This window comes from Podarcis liolepis (genome assembly GCF_965112155.1).
Source record: "Podarcis liolepis genome assembly, chromosome: 1".
In the NCBI taxonomy this organism is placed as follows: domain Eukaryota; kingdom Metazoa; phylum Chordata; class Lepidosauria; order Squamata; family Lacertidae; genus Podarcis; species Podarcis liolepis.
The window spans coordinates 27,569,149-27,590,897 of NC_139554.1; the positions used below are offsets into that span (position 1 = coordinate 27,569,149).

Here is a 21,749-nt window from a genome sequence, read left to right on the forward strand (position 1 = left end):
AACACCCCTGACAAGGGAGACTCCATTTAGCCATCATTGCTAATATCCAGCTATCTAAGGGATCCTTAGGCTGTAAAACCATCAAGTTGAGTGTGGGGAAGAGAGTCTGAACCTATGCCGGTCAGGGTTATGACTCCTTTTTCTTGTTTATTTCAACTGGTAGTACTCCCATTGGATAGGGACTTAACTTGGCCTGTTTTCAGGAAAGCCCTGGGGCACTTCATTTTTGCCCCTTAGAAATGAGCCTTCATATTTCTCTTGCACTCTGCTACAGTCAATTGGGGTTTAATCATGAAGCAGTAAGCTGCAGGAATGCCAAGCTGAAGCTGTGCACTCATCCCACCACCTTTCAGACTGATCACTTTATATTCCTGTTGAGGAAGAGTGGGAGAGAAGTCTTCCCATGCGTGTTGCAGAGCTGTAGGTGGTGGTAGCCAGTGAGCAGGTATAAAATTTAACTCGAGTTAAAAATAAAACTTGCAGCACATGTAATACATGGGAGGTGAAATACACTAAACAGCTTTCCAGGGTCCTTGAAGAAAGAACGTAACCTGGCTGCAAGGTTGTCACAGATAAGTTGCCCATCAAAAAGGCAAGGTTTACACCCAGTAACATTCTTGTTCAGGGACGTGGGTGGCACTGTGGTTTAAACCACTGTACCACTTGGACTTACTGATCGAAAGGTCGGCAGTTCGAGGCCCTGCAATAGGGTGAGTTCCCGTTGCTCAGTCCCAGCTCCTGCCAACTTGGCAGTTCAAAAGCACACAGTACAAGTAGATAAATAGGTACCGCTCTGACGGGAAGGTAAACAGCGTTTCCATGCGCTGCTGTGGCTTTGCCAGAAGTGACTTAGTCATGCTGGCCACATGACCCGGAAAACGGTCTGTGGACAGATGCCGGCTCCCTTGGCCTGTAGAGTGAGATGAGCACCGCAACCCCAGAGTTGTTTGTGAGTGGATTTAACTGTCAGGGGTACCTTTACCTTTACACATTCTTGTTCACATAAGGGACAAGAAGCTATTGAAATTGTGGACAGCAGCTGAGGACTGAATGCCTCTCGCTTTTTTTTTTTGTTTAGATCAAAGAAGTGTTCTCACACCTTGACATGGACCAGCTCTTGGGACCTGAGTGGGACCTTTACCTCATGACCATCATTGCTTTACTCTTGGGCACAGTCATTGCTTACAGGCAGAGGCAGCACCAGGCAATTCCCAGGCCGGTAGGGCCCCGGCCAGCTGTGCCTCTCCAGGATCCTCCCCCAGAGCCTCAGCCACCGCAATAGCAGGAGCCTCAGCGAAGTGAACTGGATTTTCCAGCCGGGACTGTTTTGCGTGGTTTTAGGACACCCCATGAATGGGCCACATCTGCAAGGGAGGTGCAAAAGAGTGTTGCGTTCCAAAAGTCGCTTAGGACTCTTACCTTTCTTTTTTCAGGGATATGTATGTTTTCTCAATGCGGAGTTGAATGTTATTTCAGTGCCAGTGGAATAACGAAACAGCTTTTGTGAAACACAGAAGTGATGCCTGCTGTACCAGATTGTTCAGTGCCCTTTTTCAGTTGTGTCTCAATAGTTCAGGTGATGATTGTGGTGGAGGTTGCCCTACACAGAAAGGAAACTTATAGTCGAGTCTTTGTTCCAGAAAGTCAAGCCTCTGCTTTTCTTCTAAGTAAAAAAGGCCATGTGAGTATGTTTGCAATTGTGATAAACTTGATTTATTTTTCTGGTTCTCTTCCCAATTCTTTTGACACCATCTTAATCCCTTAATAGTATTTCCCACCCTTGAGTGTCTGTGGGTGCTTTCATTTGGATATATCAGTCCATAAGAAGCAGATAAAAAGACTATCGGTAAATATGAATATACTTATTCTCGGTGATCTGTGCTTACCCCTCCCCACTTAGGCAAATTCTTCCTAACAGCAGTGGATGAAGTATGATTGCACTTATAAAATGACAAATAATTTAACAAACAAGTCCTCTGCAATGTGTGCAGAATTCAGATTTTTTTGAATTATGTACACTGCAAGAACCTGTCTGAGACGTGTAAGGATTCCACCCCACCCAAGCTCACTCAGCCTCTTTTCTTTTCTTGTTCCACAAATATGCCAAGATTAGCCGAACAGTGGGCTGGAGAAAAAGCCAGTGCTTTGTTAAGCTCGGAAGGCATCTTTATGGCAGTCTTTCTTTTCTGTTGCTTTCCCAGTCCATCATAATTCAGGTCTAATGAGCCGGGTTTGTCTTAACCTGATATTGCAAATTCTATTCAAGCATTCGGTTCTAAATGCATGAAGGGGCCCTGCAGGAATGTATGGCACTAGCCCTGGCCCTATGGCAACACAGGAATTTGCAGCATTCCACAGCTCATGTGTGATCATCTCTTCGATGCACATAGGATTTCATCCTCGGAGGCGGGAATCCAATCTTGTCCCTGTGTCAGAAAACCTGTGCGCATAGAAAGCAGCCCCCTTCAGACTGAGCTGAAAATGGCAAGACAACGCTGGCATGCATTGTGTGAAGAGGGCATTCCCACAGGTTTCAAATGCCCAAACAGGATGGTTGCAGTAGATGTAGGAGACTGTGCAACTTTGGGTTATTAATGTAACCTCAATCTACATATCTAAAAATTGGTTACTACCAATTCTGTTGCATTAGCTATCGTGAGATGCAAAGCACTCAATTAGCATATAGTAGTCGACTCTAAATGTATCAGTTAATAACACCCATACCATTTATACCAGTTTGGCTCCAACACACATTATTTTTAAGCTCCTTAGAGAGTAGGAATCTGTTTCAGGGGTGATAGGATCCCCAGACTCTGATGTCATATAAGAGCTGTTGTAGTACGAAAACAAATCTCAACATGTTTTTCCTTTGGCCTCAAATCAAACAACATCTTCCAGGCTATAAGACAACTATGGACACTTGCTGTTTAACCCATTTCTCTTTTAGTAAGTCACTACATGAAGCAAAGATGCAAGGATAATTTTCTGGCTCAACGGATGCACAGAAACATGTTCCTTTTTTAACTACTACAGTAGCATATACAGGTGTCTGTTTCTAGAGCATCATTACATAAGCCGTTGGTACCATTGAAAGCAATGTGGTATTTAAATGTTGTTTAGAGTCTGGACTGCGTATGTTGCATGCTTCTCAAAAGCACCTTATCTTGCCTTGTTCAAATGCCAACAGTCTTTGTTAGTAAGCAAGTAGACAAGCATAGTTGGAGTAGCAAGGGCTTCCATTAAAAGAGAGACACTGTATGGCTCTGAAATGTTAGAATACTATTGAGCAAGATTATCTTCCATTAACATGTCTTGGAATCTGTGAGAAGAGCTTCTAGAAGCTGGGTGTTGTGCAGCTTAACAGTATTATGAGGTTGGACAACTTAGTAGGTGGTCCGAAAGCTTTCCCCCCCCCCAAAAAAAATCTGCACATCAGATAGACAAGGTGCAAACGAAAACTAAAACCTTATCATAATTTGGGTCCTACATACAGGCTACAGTTCAAAGGAACAACAGGGGTGTGGGGGGGATATTCCTTTGGCGTTTCAGTAGCTTTCACAGCCCTGGAGGCAAGCCACAGCTTTAGCAAACTGCTTGCCTCTTCGGAAGTGGGAGCTGTAACTGAAAATATTCAAGGCTCCAGTTGCAAGTGATGGTCTCTCTGTTCGTGCATTTGTTAATTACTACAGGGTAAAATCCAGAAAAGTGTGCTTGATTTCAAATGAGACTAAATTGTGATACAGTTGTTTCCTACGTTAAAATCAATACTTTCTTTGGAATGAACAGCTTAGTAACTGCATAATTCTTCAAAATTTCCAAAATATTCCCCTCCACTATCTCATTTTATTGCTTCTGTGGAGCTTTTTAAAGAATTGCTAATTGTACCACTTTAAATTTGTTTTGATTCACTTGAAGAACATAATAGTTGGCTCACTCTTTAATTTCCACTTGATATAGCAACTATAGCCCTCATAACCACATCCATACTAAAGCTAAACCTTGAGATAAGCAAAACACATGATCTCCCCTTTTGAATTATTTTCCTCCTTTAAAATGCAAGATAAGTAATAAGTGTGTTTCCCTTATGGATTTTGCCATTGCTGAAGCTATTTAAATAGCATCCATTTAGATTTGATGTAGCTGACAGCAGGTTATATGGGGGAACCATCAAGCAAACTCAGGGATTTAAGAAAAGATCAGTAGGTCTAGGTTATCCACATATAGTATCTTTGAACATCCTCTTGTTTTGAACTAACCTTTTAATTTTCCTTTTAAATTAAGACTAGCATCTATCAATATAAAATTGCTTGCATTCAGTTGGTGCTAGTAAAGCAGGCTTTGCCTTTTAAACTTTTTGTCATGGGGTGTGATTTTAGAGAGCATCCTCTTGCTATTTAGAGGGGCAGGTGGATTTAAATTATCTAAGCTAAATGGAATTGTTTGACATGGATCAAATTGTTGAATTCAAATTGTGATTCTTTTAACCAAGATAGATCAGAACATAAGTGGACTTGGCTAAGGATCTGCTGAAACTTATGTCTTTCTAATCCATCTCTTTTCTGAAAATTGTCACTGTACCAGATGTTGTGAACGTGAACAGCAGCATGTTTCAGAGACTATAATTATATATCGTTGGAATTTTGCTTCCCTGGATGTAATTAGTGCTATCCATATGTATGAGAAATTTCTCCTTTCACACGTTAAGTGACAGTGTTTGAGTGAAGGGTTTACTCAAATCTTAAATCACTAAACCAGGAATAAACAGCATATTTGAAGTAGCAATGGATGTCCCACCACAAATCTGTGTTGGGTTAGTTCAGCTCTGCCTTTCTCTTCATGGTAGCTGTCACAGATGCTTCTTAATCTGCTTTTCCACAATGTGGCTGTATGTGTGAAAATACTTCACTCTGTGATTGACACCCTTGGGGAAATAAAGTGGGGGAAGCTTGCCTTCTAATATTTTAACTACTTACTGGGGGATGAGAAAAATTGAAAGAGAGTTGTTTCCCCACTATGTTTTAACAAACCAAACAATACAGAGCACCCAGTCCATCATCTCAAGGTAGCCATCACTGTTGAGCCCAGTTCGGGTTTTCTTTGACACAAGGTATTTTAAACAAGCCCTTGCTTAAACCAACAAATAAGAAGTTAGTTGTGACTGATCATTACACGAGGCTGGGTGGTATGTATAAACCAAGGCAGTAGTGCTTGCACACAAAGCACCGGCACACCAGTGTCATGTACCCCTAGCCCACACATCCCTGGTGCAACTGACTGGTTCCACTGATTTAAGTGAAACTTAAGTTACAATCCTATGCACGCTTGCCTAAGAATACACCCTGTTGAACCGAATGAACATAATTCCAAGTAAATAAGCATAGGATCAGTCTGAAAGTCCAACGTAAGATGGATTGGGGACAACAGCTTGCACTCTGTTAATTTGCTGTTTCTAAAACCCACATACCCAAGTTACAAGAACGGAAGCTTACTTTAGCAATTCTTTAATATTTTAAACAGCACGACAGACAGGTTACTTTCCACTTTTTTTACTTTTTCTTTTTTGAAGCGTTGGCATGATTTGAGAGCTGCAACTGAATGCATACAGTTGGAGAAGGCTAGTGAGAAGAGTCCTTTTGTCTCACGCTGGCCTAAATCACAAAGTGAATAAAGGGTTTTGTAAATTTTCTTTTGTATTTAAGATGATGCAGTATAAAGGCTGGAAAAGTGTAATATAACTGTAAACACATCCTGTTAATAGAAAGATGTACAGATTCATTTTGTACTATATCTTGTTGAATAAAGATGCCACTTTTGTGATTGGCCTGTAATGATGTAAGAGAAGTTGTGGTTCCTTTTTACGTTTAAAAAGAACTGGCATTTCTGACAAAAACTATGACCCATACAGCTGAACGAGAAATCCTCCCCCCTTTTTTATCAATTAATGCCTAACAATACAATAAAATTCTTGCCTACTTGGCAGTAAATGCTGATTTCAAGTAAATATACATAGGATTGCAACCTTAGGGTACAATACTATGCTTGCATACCAGGAAGTAAGTCCCACAGAGTTCAGTGGGGCTTAACTTATGCCTAAACTTGCATAGGACTGCAGTGTTACCGTCTGAGTCAACTTTTCCACCTTGGGAGGACTGAAACGCCTATGTGTTGCTTCCCTGTTTCACCTACCTCTTCTTCTTCCCTCCTCTTGTTGCTTCCCCTGTGTTGAATGTTAGATTGTGACTTTTGTGAGCTTTTATTTTTTGAGGCAGGGTGCCTGCCTTATATTCTGCAAGGCAGCAGGTGCACTGTGAGGAAGAGAAGTTGTGAAGAGCGCTTTTTTTGCATGTAAAGAGAGCACAGGAAGAGAAGAGTCAGGAGCGCTGTCACATTATCATAGTAATGTGCAGAAGAACGGGAATATGTCCTCCACCTACTGTGCATGACCTGCACATATGCAGCTATGCATCACAGAATATATTCCTCATATGCACACAGTTGATGAATGGGTGTGGCAGAAGGAATATGACCGTGTGCATGGAGATGGGGCAAAGATTGGGAGAAACATCACCACACACACTTCTATATGCATCTCTCTGTACATGTTGCTGTTCATCTGCCAATCACCATGGGAACGAGATGCCATTGTTCAATACCTATTACAATCTCCCCACCCCCAATCCCACCCAATAAAATAAGCACTGTTGTATCGCCTTGTTTGTAGCTTTAGAATTACATTGCAGAAAGGGGTTTTGTTAAATCTTGCCAGAAAGAATGTAATATGATTCCTGCAAATGCCTAGAATATTTAGGATTGGCTTTGAGGGAGTAGGATAGCAGTCAAGCACAGGAACAAATCACCTGTGAATTCACTGAGCTCAGGCAAGACACTGTCTCAATCTCCATCACCTCCAAACTGGAATAATGTATTGTAATGGCTTACCTTACAAAGTTGAAAGAGCTATAAAGGTGATGTACTTGAAACAGTCTGAGCACAGGAAAGTTGCTATTACAAGTGCTCTATTATTATATAAAAGCTGTGTGACTGCTATGAACCCCTACCGCTGGTTTTGTGGCCAGCAATTTTCATTTATTTTGGCATGTCAAATCAGGCATAATTGACACTTGAAAAGAGAGCAAATATCTTCTACAAAATGCCATGCTGCATTTGGTGTAGAATTCCTTCATTCACATCTTAAGATCAATTAATTTAGGGAAAGCTTAGCTAGTAATAATGAACTGTTCTGGGGTTGTTGATGTTTTTAAGATGGTGATGGTAATGATTGCCACTTTTCTACATAGGTATACCTAAAGTGGCTTATAACTAGGGACGGGAGGATTTCAATTCAGTTCACATTTAAATATGAACCTACTTTCCTAAACAATGACGAGACGCAAAAAAACAGCCATGCATCAAAACTTACACATCTCTGAATTTGGCAATGCAGTTCTCCAGCCAAGTAATGTGTACAAAAATAGCATATCAAAATGCATCATACTAGAAGAAATTCCTTTGCAAAAGTGTGTATGTTAGAAAAAATTAACACTAAAATGCTGGTGGACTTTTAAAAAAACCACAAACTGATATGGAAATGTTGAGAACTGAAGATTGGAAAAGTGAGGAACTTGAGAGAAACCAAAATAGGAAGATTCACTCACCATGAGAAATACAATAAGAGGAATTCATAGCAGAGCAGAATTACAATACTACTTGCTCATTTCAAGACATAATGTTTCAGGCCACTCCAGTCTCTGCCGAGTGGGGAGATTGCAGGAGTCTTGGCACTTAACCAGGGTTTGTGTTTCTTTGGGAGGAAATGCACAACAGAGGCTAGGGTCTTCATGAAATATTTTTATTCACACATATTTACACCTGGGGTTTGTGGAGAGTTGACAGCATTTACATCTCAAGAGGGGCTTCTTCCCAGTAACACTTGCAGAAAACACCTTCCCTTCTGTCTCGGCCAGCCTGCTAAGAAGTTCCACTTGCCCCACATCCTCCAAACATTTGCTTTTAAAATATTTTTTTTCTGTGTGACATCACGATGGCTGAAGAAGAAGAAGAAGAAGAAGAAGAAGAAGAAGAGTTTGGATTTGATATCCCCTTTATCACTACCCGGAGGAGTCTCAAAGCGGCTAACAATCTCCTTTCCCTTCCTCCCCCACAACAAACACCCTGTGAGGTGAGTGGGGCTGAGATACTTCAAAGAAGTGTGACTAGCCCAAGGTCACCCAGCAGCTGCATGTGGAAGAGCGGAGATGCGAACCCGGTTCCCCAGATTACGAATCTACTGCTCTTAACCACACTGGCTCTGGCAAACTCCCCCCCCCCCCCCGTTTGTCCAAACTCCAAGGATCTTCCTTTGATGTGTTGATGACTTGTTCTCCTTAACTACTCCCCCCCCCCAGGCATTGATGCCCTGGACTGGAAAAGAAGCTTAACCTGCCTTTTTGCACTGTTAAATATGAAGCCTGTTAGCTCACCTTAATTCTGTTCAGGAATTCTGGAACTGTGTATAGCAAACACAGGGAAAGAGGCACATGAATGAACATGTTAGCTCCACCCTTCTCATTTTTGTAGCCCTCCATAAGTTTGAGAGCAACTGTGTGAAGAGGCTCCTTGCATGTTTTAGAACGGTGCTTTCCAAAACATGTGGGGACTCTCCACATACTCATGGCTTACTAATTCACACAGTTGCCTGCCTCTCTTGGAGGGCAACAGTAGTATGCACATCCCTGCAACACCTCCCTCCCCCCCCCCCACTTTATTATGCTTAAAGCCAGGGGTTCTCTAGTTTTCTGCTCCCAGGATCCACTTGAGCTCGCTAAAATGAGACTGAAGCCCACCCATCACAAAATGGCGGTGCCAATAACAAAATGGCAGCAGAAAGGGGTTGGCAGAATGAGCTGGCAATTAAAGACTCCCCAGCCCCCATTGCTAAGTAATCCCTTTTCTAAATTGCTAAATTCTTTGCCCACAGTTCATCTTTCTTGAAGAAAAGTACAGACTGCATGAGACATTTTGTGACTCAGCCTCCCCATTTTATGCAGAATTGCTGACCCAGAAGTTCTTAGTGGGGAGGGCATTTTATTTTTTATTTTATCTTCCACCACCACCACCACCACCCTCACCCAATATACACATACTCCTCTCAAAGTGGTTGGCATTTTTTGTTTTTGTTTTTAACTGATCTGTAATTTCATCTCGTTCTTTTCACACTTAGCTTTCACTTATTTCTCCCCAAGCTGCCGGTGTCTTTCATTCCTTTCACATTCTTTCACATTCACATCTTCCTATGAAAGCTCTTTCTCTTGTCCCCAGTTTCGTTTTCTTTTCCCAGTTTATTAGTCTTACTCTTTAAAAATAGTGACCTTTTTGGCTCTCTAGCTTCCTTCAATGCTGCCTCTAGCCCTTGCCCTTAAAGGGAGGGTGGAGAAGCTTCTGGGTTTGGCAGGAGATGGAGAGTGGGGGGAGAATTAGGATGTGGGGTGTGAGTCTGCGTGAAGTGGATGGGTCAAAAGGATCAGCAGCAGATCACAGGACAACTTCTCCCTCAGTCAGTCATTCTGTCTCCCTCCTTCCTGTTTGCTGTCTTCCTTCCCTGACACTTGTTGCTGCATCCGTTTCCTCTGCTTTTCAGATGGGCGGGTATGTCAAACTCAGTTTTCTTTCAGTTTCTTCACATTCTTAATTTCACTTCTCTACATTTCTACATCAGCTTGTAGAAAAACATTTCCTTAAAAAACAACAACACAAACCTCATTAAAATTCAGTAGCATTTTAGTGTTCATTTATCCTGATGTATGCATTTTGATACACAGTTTTCCTGCAAATTCCCTGAATACGTTTTTTACCATGTTCTATGATTCTATGTATGTATTCAATGCACATTTTACCATAGCATTTGCATTTTTTAAAAAAAAAATCCCTCTCTCAATAGAACATACAGAGACTCAGTTTTCAAATCCTAGAACTGTTCAGACAAATTAGCCATACCCAAAGCATGACATTGCTGTTATAGGCAATATAGAGATTGTGAGAGAAGAGAGAGAGGAATGGAAAGGCGGAGACAATAAATTTCATTCTTTTACATTTTTGTACCCATTATTTGTCTGGAGAACTACACTGCAGAAATCGGAGAAGTGTGAATTTCAGAGGCTGAAGGTTCGCATCTTGTTTTGCAAAGTGTGGATTAGGTAAATTCACCTTTAAATGTGAACTGAATACAATTTCTCCCGCATCCCTAATGCCCACCCTGACACACTGCATGCTGCAGCTTTACTCTCTTGCCAATTCATCTCCTACATATTCCTGTGCACTGTACATGCAGGGAAATGCTGCTACCCACCGCTCAACAATAAAGCCACGGCATGACAAGGCAGGTGGGATGCAGCACTGAAGTGTCCTGGTGGTCTCTGGAACACAGTTTGAGAAATGCGGCTGCACATTTTCCAGTCCCAGCACACCTGAAGGAGGGCTGTTAGCCAACTGCTCAAACTAACACATTATCAATGTATATTGTTTATCAATTGCCTAAATACATAAGCCAGATAGTGGCAATGCTAATGTTTTGTGGTTTTTTAAAATAATAACCTTGCATTCCTGAGATTTGCTGACCATAAATTCTGTCTGTCTTGTTTTCTTTGGCGCTTTCCACTCAAAATAAATTGGCCTGGGGTGAGTTTGTGTTCCTGTTTGTTTTGGTTCTGTTTAGTGGACTGGCTTACGCCGGTCTGAGGTTTCCAGTGTTGTTAGATTGTATTTGTGACTAATATCTTTTGAGGAACTGAATTCTTAAAAGTGATTTGGGACGTGTTAGGACTGTGCAAAACAATCTATAGGCACAAATCAGCTAATGCTAGGCATTTTCTGGGTGCTTTTCTATGAAATGGGAGATTTAAGCATCTACTTTAAGCCTCTTCCAGAGAAAAGAACGTGACTGAAAGGTGCTCAGCTTCAACTGGATTGTGCCAACCAGTCTTACTTTATTTTTTATCATAAATATGTGTCGACTTTGCTCCTGCCTGGAGAGAAAAATGCACAGAAGGGAGTGGGATATAAGAATGCTGAAAAGAATGACATAATATGACCTCACTCTACAGCTGTCTGCCTTCCCCACCCGCTTTTGCTAAAGATTGCCCATTGAGGTTCTTAGTTGTCCAGTACCGAAAAAAAACTCCTAAAAGTAGTAATAATGCTTATGTGGATTCTCTCCTCCACCCCACGCCCCGAATTAGCAGGAGGTTAATCTCAAAGTATTGCTGCCAGTTCCATCTCCAGCATGAACAAACCCAAACAGACGGTTAGCTAATGCTCTAATTGTGTGTGGTGGCTGAGAAGTGTTGGAGACAACATATAATTTCCAGCTTAATTGTGCTCTTCCTCAAGCTGGGCTGAGAACACAGGAATGCAAACAAGAAGTATTTAGCAGTGATGGGAAGTCTATATTTCAGGTGAACCTGGGCTGGCCTCCGTCTGTCTTGGGAGGCAATGGAAGGGTGCACCGTTGGGAGGTAAAGTCAAACTGTTGGAGAATTGCAGCGCCTGCTGTGGCTGTAGAGACTGATATGGGAGAGACATGTTTTGTTGCAGGTGGGGCAGTTGAAGGCGTCATTCCTCCTCTGGTCACTGCTGTGGATACACGACGTGGCTGATTGTCTCCAGGTGGCATGAATTGGCTTTCACAGACTCAGACTGGTGCACCAACTGTGCTTCTCCTAGTCACTGTTATCTGTGCTGTAGCAGCAGTCACATTAGACTACTGAAGTCCTACTACTTTCCTTCTTAACTACTGAACTAACCACAGTTTCTCCCATTATGTCCAACCTCAGGGAACTGTGGTTAAATGAAGCAGGAGGGTTTGCAGATACAGTTTTCCACAGCTTCTGCTACTTGGTGTGAATTGCCATCTGAATTGCTGAAATGTTAAACATGCAAAAACATGCTGTTCCTCAGAGCAATGGCACCTTTCTAGCTCACTAGGCATGAAGTCATCATCTTCTCCTGCCCTCTCACCTAGTGCAAGTAGCCCAGTTACAAGTGCTAAATAAAATGTTGTGTATGGTGTGTGTTATGCTTACCCATGACCCGGCACTAGACACGGAGTCCTCAGAGAATGAACCAGACATGCCAAAGGTCAAGGACCTAGAGGAGTGGGCAAGAACTCCTGGAGCCAGTCTTGAGGATTTCCTCGTGTGGGAGGTTAGAGGAAGAATTCTTTGATCCAAGAGAGGAGATGGAGCCATTCCTCAATGCTTGAGAATGCTGCTGTCAAAAGGCCCTGGTTGAAGCCAAAGAACTCATCTCTGCTTTTCAGGCTGAGGGAGCCGGCGTTTGTTCACAGACAGCTTTACCAGGGCATGTGGCTAGCATGACTAAACCACTTCTGGTGCAACAGAACACCATGACAAAAGCGCATGGAAACTCCATTTACCTTCTCGCTGTAGTGGTACCTATTTATCTACACACACTGGTATACTTTCGAACTGCTAGGTTGGCAGGAGCTGGGACCGAAAAATGGGAGCTCAACCCGTCATGCGGATTCGAACTGCTGACCTTCCAATCAGCAAGCCCAAGAGGCTCAGTGGTTTAGACCAGAGCACCACCCATGTCCCACACCTTTTACCCACTGGCAAAACAGGAGTCTTCCTAATCTTATGGGCTAGTGTGTAATCATATGTGGCCAAAGGATATAAATGTGCAATTTACTGTGTACCGCTAACTGTAGGGTGGGGTATCATGTAATTAAAAAAAAATGTTGCACAATAAGGAGGTGGAAATTCTGAGAATAAATTGCCTGCATTTTCACATTAATGTATTTCGTTTTCACAGCAACACCAGCTGCTTGTAATGAACAGAAGGGAATCTTACAAGATGTTGGCATTGCTGAAATAGAAATAAAAAATCATTCTCTTTTCTCCTAGAATGCTGCTTTAAAGGGCAAGAAAGTGCTTGAATGGTTGAGCTCATAGGCAATGTTGAATTATTCTAGTCTCTGAGTAAATAATATTGTGCATGGTAGAGAATACTGGATCTTGCGGTGACCAAGAAAAGTCAGTAAGTCTGTGTGCATTATGTGGGTTGGCATATAAAGCAGAATATTGATTACTAGCTATAATGGGAACATTTCTGATGAAGGAGGAATACTAAATGCTTAATAGAGTGGGGGCAAAATCCTTGCTCACACATGACAACCTAAACAGTTGAAACTACAACCTTGACTTCAGTAACTGGATTCCAAACTACCGTAAGATGAGCTGTGGATTGTACAGGACATTATTTTCTTGGTTTTCAACTGCCTTCCACCCCTAAGGTCAACTGCAGGGATAATGATTTCTCTACGAATCCTATTTTGGCATAGCTAAATGAGGGTGTATATAGTCATACCAGGTCTGCCCCAATGTATTTTGTTATGTGTGATGCAACTCCAGTTAACATCTTGTTCTAAGTTAAAATAGAAACTGAAAGTGACTTAAAAAATGTATGTGGGCCACTTCACACTTCTCCTGTGTGGAACAACACAAGAAGGAAAAGGAATGTGTGGTACCATCATTACCCCATTATGGTATTGATATTGAACTTTATGAGTTGTTGTTAGCACTTTATACAGCAGCTGGCACCTTGTATTTGTGTTATGTTTTATATTCCACCAAAGCACTTTATTGTACTGTATGTGGCACTCTTAATACAACTTAAACCAGCCTTGTTAGATCTTAGTAGTACCGTACTGTCTTTGTACTAGAAGGGCAGAGAGGCCACTGAGAATTGAAGAATATTTTTTTATACTCTCCTCCTTGTAATATGCTGTATGGATTATATTATGGGGGTTGTGGGTGGGGTTTTTTCCGATCTTAATTGCGGTTGTATATACTGTAACCTGCCATGGGACCTTCTGGTGAAGGGAGAGTAAGAAATACAATAAATAACTGTAGGAAACACTGTTGTTGCCAGAAAATTGTGTGAACATTTGTTTTTCCCTGTATCCAGATGTTTGGAAGTCATTGCAGTTCTAAATAAACGTTTTCAGTGTGAAATTGGCTTTCATGTAGCTCTTACATACAATCATGTACATGCTATGTCATAATCAGTTTTACTTCTTTGTCCATTTATTCATTCCACAAAAAGTATAACCCACTTGTCAACAGCTGTTCTTCAAGGGTGATTACCACTGACAAAACAACAAGAATCAGAAAACCCCCAGAAATTAGAATACAGCATCAATCATGGACAGGGTGAGTCGAATTAAAACAAAGCTGACATTAAAACATCTTAGCTGTAACGATGCTTGCCTGAAAAAAAACACTCTTATCCCTTGAATCTGTCGCACCAAACTTCGTTTAAAAAATTGTTCTGGGAGGGTGAAAATGGGCTTTTCATATGGTCTTCCGTTCTGCTGGCTGGTTTACTTGTACAGCGCTGTTTGCTGTTAGATTTTTTTGTGGCAGAGGGCAATTGTTTTGCTTGGCTGGTGTGCTTCGGTGTGACATCTCCAGCATGCGATCGGGCATCTAACGAAGGTTTCTTATTATTTCATTCTATTTAATAATAACATCTTCGGAACACATATCTCTATTTCTAATCTCATTGGTTTTTTATGTCACTCTGTAAAACGTTATGTGCATTTATAACATACCACTGATGACGACGCCGGGGGAGGATTGCGCGCGGTTGTTTTGCATTTTACAGTTAAAGCCTTCGATGAGAATGAAAATAGACGGTCAACCCTTCGACATCTCCGAGGCTGCACTGGGGGGGTCGAGAGAGCGAGGAAACACCCTGGGACAGCCTTGCCACACCCTCCTTCCCCACCAGCCAATCCCGATCCTCTTTCTCTCTCCCCGGCTTCGGATCCTGCCCAATGGAGGCTCTCCCCTGCGCGGGTTCCTTCCCTCGAAGGGAAGGGAGGAGAGCGCCAGGAGTGTAGCCCTCTCGCTCCAAGAGGGGATGGGAGGGCTTGGCTTCCTCCGCTTGCATCGCCTGCCGCTGAACTTTCCTGCCGGGATTTAAATTTCCCCCATCTCCCCACCACAGCCTTTCAGCACACACATCTTTTTGCTGGAGGGAGAGAGAGAGAGAGACTGCGTGGCGCTTCCAAGGTAACCCGATCTCTTGCTGCACACCACGTTTGTATTTTCTGATCTTCTCCCGCAAACCAAACGAGGCAGGTGGAGGGCAGGGTCAGGCCAAGGAGGCAGCGACGGCCGCAGATATTGCCGGTGTGATCGCAGCCTCGCCCCGCCGTGGGAACATGTGCGCGTCGCCGCGTCCAGATCTCCTCCCGGGTTTCGCCTGGGCTGCGCGGAGCACTTTCAGCCTGCGAAACTGCACCGGCTGCCTGGCGGGGACCGGAGAGCACCACGCTTGGAGCGTGCAAATCCCTCGCAGCCAAACAAAGAAGACCGAGGTACTTAGCCTGCCTCGAAAGTAGCTCGGCGAACGCCGCTGGGTAGGGCGCGGTGGAGGTGAAGGAAGGGACACTGCGTTTATAGAGGGTGTTTTTTTTACGCTTGGCTATTTTTTACCCCCCCCCCCCTTTTTGTAAATCATTTGCTAGAAATCGGCACCGGGGAAGACCCGGTAGCCAGGGAGATCCGTGATCGCCCACGATCGGCGGTGGGAATCGCTCTTTGTATTATATAGCCTGTGACACAAGGACGCTGTTGGGTTTGTCTGTCTGTTGCTTTTAAACTCTCCTAGGGGACGGCGCTCAGTCTGGAGATCGGGTGCTTTTGGAGGGGTGATCTTCCCCCTGTTCCCTCACCCAAATGTTCCCACTTTAGCTGCGCTCTGTTGCTCGCGATTGATGGTGCCCCATTCAAGCACTCTCCTCTCTCCAGTCTGTACTCGAATCTGCTCGAGCACCTGCTTAAAGGGAAAGCGGTTATTTCTCTCGTTGGTCCTAGCAACCCTTTAGTGTCTCTTGTCTCTTTCCGGAATGCATTATCTTCCCAGACATTAGCACCCGCAGGGTTTCAGAAAAATGCAAGTCGATAATGTGTTGGGAGTTCCTCCCCTTCTCTTCTCAATGCATCCATTATTGACTTCTATCCTTTCACATACCAGAGTTTTAGGTGGTGTTCCTGGAGTTTAGCGAAAAGGAAAAGGCAGTTATATAATGCAAGAAATTGCCTTGGTTCTATTTCGTGCTAGGAATCAGAAATATCCCATTTAGGCAAACTAAGACAGTAGAGATGGGATTGTGTGTGTGTGGTAAAACTGTTGTTGTCTGGATTGAAGTTGAGGAGCCATTAAGAAGAACAGACAGATCTTACCTTTGGAGCACAATCCATCAATAGGTCATCAGTCTTTTGTACACGTCTTGTTCATGAGTTTTGCCCAAGGGAATTTCCAGGGAGCTGTGAGCCTCATGTCAGTGGGAAAGTGGGGTGCCGTGTGGATTTTCCATCTCTGGTACCTGAATGTCTTGCAAGAGTCAGCCCTGTGGCTAGAAAGTTCTCACAGTAATGTGAATAGCATTTCTCACATTAACTTCTGAACTAAATTAAACAGGTGCATTCATCACTTTCCAAAGATGAATGAAAGCCTGGTATAGAAAAAGTAACAGATAAGTGGCTTTCTAAGAGAAAAACGCTCAAACTTCTGCTGTGAGAAGAATAGGGGGTCTCCCAATGGTTCTCTTCACCCTTAATTAATTACAGTTCCCATGATTCTTTGATAGAAGCCATGTCTGTATGGTGCTGCTTTCATTTACAGTGCAGATGGAGCCTTAGACTATGAACTTACAGTAATGGTCTAGGGACAAGGGTGTTCTTTAGATGATGGTGCATTTAGATTTGAATACTTCACTTCAAAATGTGGTAAGCTAGCCCTGAAAAACGTGGGAGCCCCTCTTGCTCATTCTTCTGAGTAAGGCCTTGGACTTCTGCCCCAAAGCACGACCTTGACAGCACTTGTGATAGCTCAGTATTAAGCCTCCAACTGGGAGCAAACATTGGTTCAAGGCCATGCTTTAAATGTACGAATGTAAAAAGAGCCATCCTGGGTCAGACAAAAACTCCAGAATCCAGTCCCTCAAAGCTCCTCTGCAGTAACTTGGGGTCTTGACGATCCACAAGGGCCTGCCAGATGTCTCTGGGAAGCCAACAACCAGAGCTGGAAGGCAACAGCTCCCCCTACCAGTGCCTTTGAACAACTGGTATTCAGCTTCATGTTCTTTCAACATGGAGTCTCCATATAGCCATCAGTTTGTTTGTTTGTTTGTTTGTTTGTTATATTTTTATCCTGCTTTTCAGCTAATTATTGTCCTGTCCCCCCCCCAAGTGGCTGAAATGAATTAAAAATAAACAATACAAGCACTGCCATTGTCTGGAGGTTCTGTAACTGGACCTGGCCCTATGGTTTTGGCAGGTAAGGCAGAAGCCATGGCAAGGTGTTGGTAGGAGTAAGCTGTGCATGCCGTGCTGCCCTCTGGTCTAGGGAAGGATATTATCCTATTACCGGTGTTGAAATAAGATTCAACTGCCTGTCAGGTCAGCTTCTATTTGTGAAGTTGGGGTTGAAGTACGGGTGGCACCATGTCATCCTTCGCCTGAGGCAGCAAAGGATTTTGAGCAAGCCCAGGTCCTACTGATGGTAGCTCAAGACTCCTAGACATTCCCCCAGATTGAGACATATGGGGAAAATGCATCTCTCTAGTTCTTCAGGACCTGCCCGTGCAAAGTTGGAATGTCCACTCCCCTTCTGGAATTCGTCCCAAGTGGAAAATAATAGGTTGGCATCCATCTGTCTCAGGAGACAATGGAGGAGTGCCCATTGTGGGTGAAGTCAACCTGTTGGAAGGTTACAGGGCCTCCTGTGGCTGTAGAGGCCGATATGGGAGAGCCATGTTTTGTTGCAGCTGGGGCAGGTGAAGGTGTCTGGTTGTGCTTCCCTCTGTGCTCCTCCCAGCAGTCATTCCTCCTCTGGTCATTGCTATATGACCTGACTGCCTCCAGGCAGGGATTCCCGTATGGCGGGGTTGATGTTACCGGCCTTCATGTCACGTTTGGAGAAATCTTTGTAACAGGTCTGGTGTCTGGTTAAATAAGGAAAATAAAATTACTGCATATCTTGCTTGCATCATAGGTCTGTCTTGTTAACCTCTGAATATCAGTCAGCCATCTATCCCTGGCAATGGCGGTTTTAGGGGAGCACAGGAAAGAGGGGTCTCCTCCAAAATGCTGACAGCTCCTTCAGTCAGGGTCTGCAGTTCACACAGGAGAGTAGCTCTTCAGACAAAAATGCTTTCAGTAGGGTAGGAGAAGGCTGCTCTTCACGAGGCATCGCCTTAGCATTCTCAAGGGAAGGAAAACACCTTCACAGCCCTGCCTCTTAGCTGTCTTCACCAGCCCTCTCACAGCTGCCCACTTCTCCACCAAAAGGGAGCAGGCTGGGCTTACCCTCTGTTATTGCTAGACAAAACATCTCACAAAGACTCTCCATGCAACATTCCCCCACCCACCCCAGATGGTATCATTCTTGGGCCAATAGGTGCTTTGCACATGTGTAAACTTTTTAAAAAATCACTTTCAAAAAGGATCCCTTGGCCACAAAATAGTAACTTTGAAGGATACATGTGGGGATTTGGTTAGTTCTGTAGGCGCATCACCTTCAGTTGTGCAAGATTCGTATATATCTTTCGTCAATGTAGTGGTTCTGTTGCAAAGAGATTAACCTTTTGAAAGCCCTCAAAATAGCAATATTGTGTCACTTTCAGAAATTCAGCCCTTCGTCCTACTGGAACAGCTTGGGGATTTAAACCATCTTGTTAATGATTGGGTAGGGATGTTATACCACACCTCAAGAGTGCAAAAAACCCCTGACAAATGGGGTGTTGCAGCGTTCTTTTCTCGACCTGTTGTTGTTCAATGTTGCAAACAACTTGGAGGAAAGAATTGAGGGGGTGCTCATCAGATTTGCAGATGGCACCAAACTGGGAGGGGTAGCTTATGGCACAGAAGACAGAATTGGGATTCAAGATGACCTTAATGGATTGGAGAACTGGGCCCAAACTAACAAAATGAATTTCAGTAGGGACAAAGGTTCTGCACTTAGGCAGGAAGAACCAGATGCACAAATATAAGTTGAGACACCTGGATTGCCAGTAGTACATGTGAAAAGGTTCTAGGAGTCTTAGTAGACCACAAGCCAAACATGTGTCATCAGTGTGATGCATCAGCACAAAAAGCTAATGCTATTCTAGACTGCAACAACAGAAGATTTGTGTCCAGATCAAAGGAAGTCATAGTACCATTATATTCTGCTTTGGTCAGACCACACCTGGAACACTGTCCAGTTCTGGGTGCCACAATTTAAGAAGGATATTGACAAGCTGGAACGTGTGCAGAGGAGGGCAACCAAGATGATCAAGGGTCTGGACACCAAGCCTTGTGAGGAACAGTTGAGGGAATTGAGTATGCTTAGACTGGAGAAGCGGCTGAGAGGAGCTATTTAAAGGGCTGTCACATGGAAGATGGAGCAAGCTTGTTTTCTCCCTCTCTGGAGGATAGGACCCGAACCAATGGATTTAAGTTGCAAGACAGGAGAAACTGACAAAACATCAGGAAGAACTTTCTGACAGTATGAGCTGTTTGACAGTGGAACAGACTCCCTTGGGAGGTTGTAGACTCTCCTTCCTTGGAGGTTTTTAAGCAGAGGTTGAATGGCCATCTGTCATGGATGCTTTAGCTGAGATTCCTGCATTGCAGGGTTTGGACTAGATGACCGTTCGGGTCCCTTCTACAATTCTGTGATTCTAAGAGTAGGTACGGTCATCTGTTGCCACCTGAGAGCTTTGACTTGCTGCATATATTTATGTTGTTGTTCCCCATTTTTACCCAACAAAGAGAGAATTTTAGATCAAGGACTGTGAGAAATGAATTGGTTATGTAACAGTGAAGTAGTCCCCCCCCCCCTTGACAGACTGTCTAGTACAAAGGCTCCCACCCACCTGCCACAGGTGAGGTTTTCTCCCTGGCTGCAGAAGACTTTGAGAAATGCAGTTTTGCACATACATATTTTATAACCACCAAATTTACAGAGGCTCCCTTCCATTTGCTTTGTCAAAATGTTCCGTGTGGGAAGCATCACATTCTTTCGTGTTTACTACTCGAACTGACTTTTTCTGCTTGCAGTCTTTTCTGCTCAGTCCTAGTGTGAAGAAAGTAATTTTGCATGAATTGTAAATGAAATAAGAAAATGCCCACAAGCACTGCCAGGGAAGAGCAGGGAGAGGGAGACTGAGACTGACCATTAGTGAGGAAGGATATGCCTCTAGAATAACCACACCTACCATTTTCTATGCATTTTTAATCCATCATGTCCATTATCCCTCCAAGCTTACTAATTGTTGCAAATTAATAACACCAGTGCAGGAATGTATATTGGTATCTGACTTCATCATCTGGAGATATCACTGTGTAGCACTGGTATTTGCGATATCAGACCAAGTGCCAGTGACTGGTCACGTTGGGCAGTGGCCAAGGGCCCCAGAGGCTGAGAAGGACCTCTCACCAGTCCATCCCAGTGGGCCCCAGGACTACCATCTTAGCAGTAGATTATCAGCCATTTTTGAATGGGAGTGAAGCTTCCATCCACAATGGCTTCCCACTGTCTTAATTTGCTTCCACCCATGGATCTATAAATGTATAAAATCTAGAGATTTTGTCAGTGCTATTTTCCAGAAAAAGAGATGCCATGAACACCTCCCTTGTTTTCTTAGAACAGTAATGGCACCCACCTGAGAGATGACAGAATTGAGTTCCGGCAAGTTCCAGCTGAAAGAAAGCCCTGGTTTTCATGGATATATAGGCCAGCATTGCTGCCCACTACTAAAATGCCTTCAGGGGATCTGGCTGTTGGCGTGCAACCAAGGAAACGGGGGCAGTTGGCAGGTCCCCAGCTAGTTCCAGCCCACCGGCCGGTGTGCCGGGCAATCTCCAGTCCTTGGTGCAGCATCTGCGACCCAAGCTTCAGAAGCTAGGGCACGCAACTCAGCAGAGTAAACGCTACGCAGCAAAAGTGGTAGGAGAAGTGTGAGCATATTTACAAGCAGTTTATTCGGCATACATCAGGACAAAAGGAAACATGTCTGATCTCCTTCGTGTCCAAAGCAAGGCAGCAAAAGCAAAAGCTGTACACAAACAGAAGTTCCCAGCAAGCTGTGCTGGAGTGTAAATAGACATGTGACATACAACAATTCCACACGTCTGTTCTTAAGGTGGAATGGAATATCCCAACACTGGCAGGGAGTGGTGTTGCTGCTCTTGCAACAACAGGAGAAAAATACTGTGTGACCTGTGATGGGGGGTAGTATTGATGAAGTATTGCTTCAAGCCTTCAAACGATCTTCAGGAATGAGGAATATCACAGTCCAGTGTGTTATCTCGCTGAGCAGGGCAGTAGGAAAGAGAACACAGTTTTTCCCAAAGCAGAGCTGGATCTGCCAAGTGTGTAAGGGAAATAGGAATATATCTCAGTTCTTATTTCATGTGGTAGAGTGGCCTATTCCTGTATTCCACCATGTGCATAACCTATGTGCCCTGGCTCTGTTTGCATAGCTGTCAACATTTCCCTTTTCTTGTGAGGAATCCTATTCGGAATAAGGGAATTTCCCTTTAAAAAAGGAAAACGTTGACAGCTATGCTTGTTTGATCTTGCCCTTGGTTTAGAGTAGCCATCCCCAGCTTGTTGCCCTCCATCTGCCCTGGCCAGGGATAATGGGAGTTTTAGTCCAAAGTTATCTGCAGGTTTGG

The 21,749-nt window shown here is 43.6% G+C and overlaps 2 protein-coding genes across 5 annotated transcripts in view; both read left to right on the forward strand.

Annotated features, from left to right (window-relative positions):
* The window catches only part of SEL1L (SEL1L adaptor subunit of SYVN1 ubiquitin ligase), a gene marked incomplete at its 5' end in the record, with an annotated part of 38,402 nt that extends 32,566 nt beyond the window's left edge, over nucleotides 1-5,836 (forward strand). Inside the window, 1 exon segment of the mRNA XM_083501575.1 lies at nucleotides 1,079-5,836. Coding sequence (XP_083357701.1) covers nucleotides 1,079-1,282 — 204 coding nt within the window. The 3' untranslated portion in view covers nucleotides 1,283-5,836.
* Nucleotides 5,837-14,873: 9,037 nt separating this feature from the next.
* The window catches only part of STON2 (stonin 2), a 99,601-nt gene continuing 92,725 nt past the window's right edge, over nucleotides 14,874-21,749 (forward strand). For 2 of the 4 annotated variants that reach the window (XR_014525736.1, XM_083501620.1), the window contains exon 1: nucleotides 14,874-15,092. The gene's annotated coding sequence lies outside the window, so the exon portion shown is untranslated. The remainder of the gene's footprint in view (nucleotides 15,093-21,749) is intronic. The other 2 variants (XR_014525737.1, XM_083501621.1) reach the window with 1 other exon arrangement.